The 4,670-nt window shown below is 35.0% G+C and overlaps 1 protein-coding gene across 1 annotated transcript; it reads left to right on the top strand.

Moving 5' to 3' along the window:
• Positions 1,466 to 3,108, top strand: LOC107605905 (protein DMR6-LIKE OXYGENASE 1; the record flags this gene model as incomplete). The annotated part of the gene is given in 4 exon segments (XM_016307848.2): positions 1,466 to 1,744; positions 1,831 to 2,066; positions 2,299 to 2,626; positions 2,708 to 3,108. Coding segments are annotated over 4 exon segments (1,050 nt in total). The 3' UTR covers positions 2,951 to 3,108.

Raw genomic sequence — 4,670 nt, 5'->3', positions numbered from 1 at the left:
CCCTAAACCTTTTTATTTTTCTGGACATGGCCTTGGGCCACAAAACTGACCCGCCCATAACATCTAATATTGTTCTTTTTGTCCAGTAGGAATGGATATTGGGCCCAAATTCAGTTGAATAACTTCTAGAAATTTAGTGGGCCAACTTCACCAACGAATGAAGGCCATCATTTCGACCAAAAATAAGACAACTATTTTTCGTCAAGTGTATTTCTAATTCAGCACAATTGCACAAAAGCTAATACCAAAAAAATAATGATTATCTAATAATAATAAAAACATTCTAGGTTTGAATAAAAAAAAAGACTATTATTAACATACCTGTCCAAATTAAAAAAAAAAAAAAGTCTATTATGAACATCTACAAATCAAGAATTTGGTTCAGTAACTAAATATGTTGTCACTTAATATGTTATCTCCAAATTTAAATTTGGTAATAATAAAATAGTAGATAAAACTCTTAAATGTGTAGTGTGTGAGTGTGTGATATAATGCTTAAGATTGGAGGGTGGAGGCTGTCATGGCCCTTTAGCATTTGCATTTTTCATTTGAGCCATGATAATTATTCATACAAAATACAAGGTCAGAAAAAACTCCATGAATATAGTAATGATTAATGAAGTAGAAAAAAAAGGCCATAATAACGATCGAGTGACATTATTGTATTATTTCTACATTTTTCATATATTTTTTAAATATTAAAAATGTTTAATAAAAAAATAATGAGATAAAAAAGCTGTACCTTTTATACCACAAAAATACTTAAAAAAATCCATTAAAAATAACGCAGAAAACATAATTTATCAAGGAAAAGTCTACGGGCCAGCAACTTTGTTCAATTTTGGCCAGTATATAACCAGCAAAAAAAAGTAAGTCATTGGATAAAATTTTACACCAATCTCACACCATTAAAACCATCATTAATGGCTATTTGATGACTACACATGACCAAAATTGCTGGTCCAAGCGTTCCTCATTTATCAATAATTATTGTGGTTGTTCTTATCCAATAATGATCATGTTCAAATACCTAGCATATTAGAAAATAAAAAGACAGTGTAGTTGTATACATATTTGGAGAAACCATACAAATGTGGGCTACAGATAAGGCATAAATTAATAAATATATTCATTGAAAGACAAACAAGTTAGGAGAAAGAAGGAACCAGAAGAAATATAATGATTGTATATTTGTATGTATATGTATCTAGAAAGGACACATGGAGTAGTATTGCACTAATGCAAGGGCAGTACCTTATCTTTTGCATTGTTTTGTTCCACATCCATGCAATGCAAATACAACTCAGACTCACAGTCATCACAGCTTTATTCTAGATCAAAAGAAGCACTGTTCTTTTCATGCACAAATAAATCTGTTGAATTTGCAATTAGCCTTCCTCGCATCACGACAATTCCCTTTCCATATTTTCTTTTTCTCTTTCTCTTTCTCGTTCGCTCTATTATAATTATTCATTCAGTAATATCCAATACAACATTAGCCATGGCTTCTGCTGCATCACCATCTGAGATAACAAGCATAAAAGCATTTGCAGAATCAAATGGTTCGTCTCCCATCCCTTCCACCTACCACTCCCTAACAGAACCCCGTGATGATGTCGCCGACCACCTTGCATGCTCAATCCCAGTCATTGACTTCTCTCACCTCACTTCCCATGACCCTCAAATCCACGCCTCAACCGTCCACCAACTCGCCAACGCCTGCGCCCAATGGGGTTTCTTCCTGGTACTCACTCTGCCTCATCACATTTTCTTCTTCTTCTTCTTCCATGATGTGAGATATAGATTCCTTTTTTGTTTATGTTTTACCAGCTGACGAACCATGGGATCTCGGAGAAACTGATGGAGGAAGTTATGGAAAAGAGTCACGAGTTTCACAACCTTCCTTTGGAAGAAAAGGAGGAGTTTGCGGATAAAGGGCCTTTAACAGCAATAAGGCATGGAACTAGCTTCCATCCTCAAGCTGAGAAGCTTCATTATTGGAGAGATTATCTCAAAGTCATCACACTCCCCCAATTCAACTTCCCTCACAAACCACCTGGTTACAAGTAAGCTAAGTAGTGTAGCTGTATGGAAAATATTGAAATTTTATGTGAAATCAGAAAGCTAAACTAAATTCGTAGATATAAAATTGGATAGACACTTATTTATGTGAAGTTGATAACTGAGAGTCGTGCAGCTTCACATGAATACAACTGCATTTAAATTTTCATTTGAAATAGCAATATCAAAATATTTTAGTAGTTAAACAGAGATGATGAATTAGTGTTTGATTTGAAGGGAGATTGCATTTGAATATAGCCGAAAAATAAGAGGTGTAGCAAGGGAATTGCTTAAAGGAATCTCAGAGAGCTTGGGATTGGATGCTGAGTCAATAATAGAGTCAACGGGTTTTGACTCAGGGTTGCAGATATTTGCTGTGAATCTGTACCCGCCATGTCCGGAGCCAGACCTTGCTGTTGGATTGCCTCCACATTCAGATCATGGCCTTCTCACACTCCTCACTCAGAATGGAATTGGAGGTCTTCAGGTCAAACACACTGGCAAATGGGTCAACGTTAATCCCCTCCCTAATTGCCTCATTGTCAACACTGGGGATCAACTTGAGGTCAACAATCACTTAATTAATTAATTAATTCTTTCTTTTGCGGCATAATCTCATTAATTCATAATTAATTGTGTGTGATAGGCTGTGAGTAATGGGAGGTACAAAAGTGTGATGCACAGGGCAGTACTTAACAATCGTGACACCAGGATTAGTCTCGTGCTTGTAAATGGACCTGATCTCGATAAGGAAATTGGGCCTGCACTGGGCCTGTTGGAGAAAGAGGACCCATTGTTCAAAACCATGAAATACAGGGACTATTTTGAAATTCAGCAGATGACTCGATTTGCTTATAAAAGTGGCTTGGACGAGATTCGCCTTAACTGATGATACCAGTTCTGTTATGCTCCTTTGAAAAATGTGTCGTTTGATAATTATAAATTAATAACAATGTTCATGTATTTGTAGGGGGTTGTGAGAGACAGAATGTTTTTATGGTGTTAATTGAGAAATGAGAATAATATCACTTATCATATAAGAGTAAATAATTAAATTGCAAATAATTACTGTATAACATGAAGATTGCCTTTTAGGCCTGCCTAACCAAATTTTTTTTTGGTTAGTGGATTGGACAACCCCAATCCTAAGTACTCCAATGGATTGGACAAAACCAAATTGAAAACATAAGATAAAGACGTTAAAGAAATTATAGTGTGTCAGTTCCCATCACTTTATGGGCCACATTTGCATAAAACACCTTTTGTTCCAAAAACAAGACACCCACTTGAATTGGCAAAGAAGTTTGACAAAAAAAAATGCAAAGAAATTGCTATTTCAATGGCTACTAAATGTTCGCACTTCATGCTTTGGTAATAATACAAATAAAGAAGCTAATAAACTATAATTCAAATGACATAATCTTTTTATTTTTATCTAAAGGTTTCAAGTTCGAGTTTCACTCATAACTTTAAAAAAAATACAAATAAAAACAAAGTATATTTTTTACCCTTAAAATTTATTAAAAGTTTCAAAAGTATTCTTAAATTTTATTTTGTTTTAATTTTATCCTAAAAAATTTTTATTTGCATCAAATTTATTTTTAATAACTAATTTTAAAAAAAAATATGACCAATTTAGAAATAATTCCACAAGAATGTGAGAGAACCGAACAGAAAGTAGAGTTAAAAGAGAGAAAGTGGAGAATGAACAAATTTGTTGTGATTCAAGAATGAGGAATAGTTTATTAGGATTTTACAGAGTTACAATTTATACAAGAGAAGGGAAAAGGTGTGGTTGTAGTTGATTAGAGAGAGTAACAAACTAACAAACTTACTGAGCTGTCATAACAGATTAATCAAGTTGCTAATTTCAGGGGTGTTCACTTAACTAACACTAACATGTCCCCTCAAACCAAGAGCCATTTAAGGTTCTGTTTTGAAGACTCTGAGTAGATTTCTAAATTTGAGGAAGGATGAAGCTGAGAGAGGTTTGATCAGTGTGTCTGCTAGTTGATCCTAAGCCAGAATGCGTTGAACAAAGATTTTCTTTCTTGTTACATAGTCTCTTACAAAGGATTGGTACAGGGCAAAGTGTTTTGATTTGTTGTGTAGGATCGAATTATCTGAGAGAAGAACTACAATTAGGTTATCACAATAAACTATTGATTTTATTGCACAAGTCACTCTAATCTCTGTTAGTAGATTTTGAAGCCAAATAATTTCAGTTACTGCATCAGAGATACCCTGAAACTCTGCTTCAGTGCTGCTCTTGGATATTGCAGCCTGCTTGCGACTTGCCCAAGATAAATTTCATATCCATTGGTGGATTTTCTATCATCAATGGCACTAGCCCAGTCCGAGTCATAGAACCCATAAATCCTAAAATTTGTGCTCTTACTAAACCTTAAGCCATGGTGTGCTGTCCCTGCCAGGTACCTGAGGATCCGTTTCACAGCTTTCCAGCTTTCCAGTGAGAGTTGAGGGGATTGTGAAGAAACTGTGCTACCTTTTTGACTGAAAAGGACATTTCTGGTTGAGTAATAGTGGCATATTGCAGGCCACCTACCATAGATTTGTACAGTGTAGGATTGGAGAAGACTTCATCACCC

The sequence above is a fragment of the Arachis ipaensis genome, chromosome B07 (genome assembly GCF_000816755.2).
Source record: "Arachis ipaensis cultivar K30076 chromosome B07, Araip1.1, whole genome shotgun sequence".
NCBI classification, from domain to species: Eukaryota; Viridiplantae; Streptophyta; class Magnoliopsida; order Fabales; family Fabaceae; genus Arachis; species Arachis ipaensis.
Note: the sequence above shows the minus strand (reverse complement) of the source record. Positions and strands in the feature narration are given on the sequence as shown.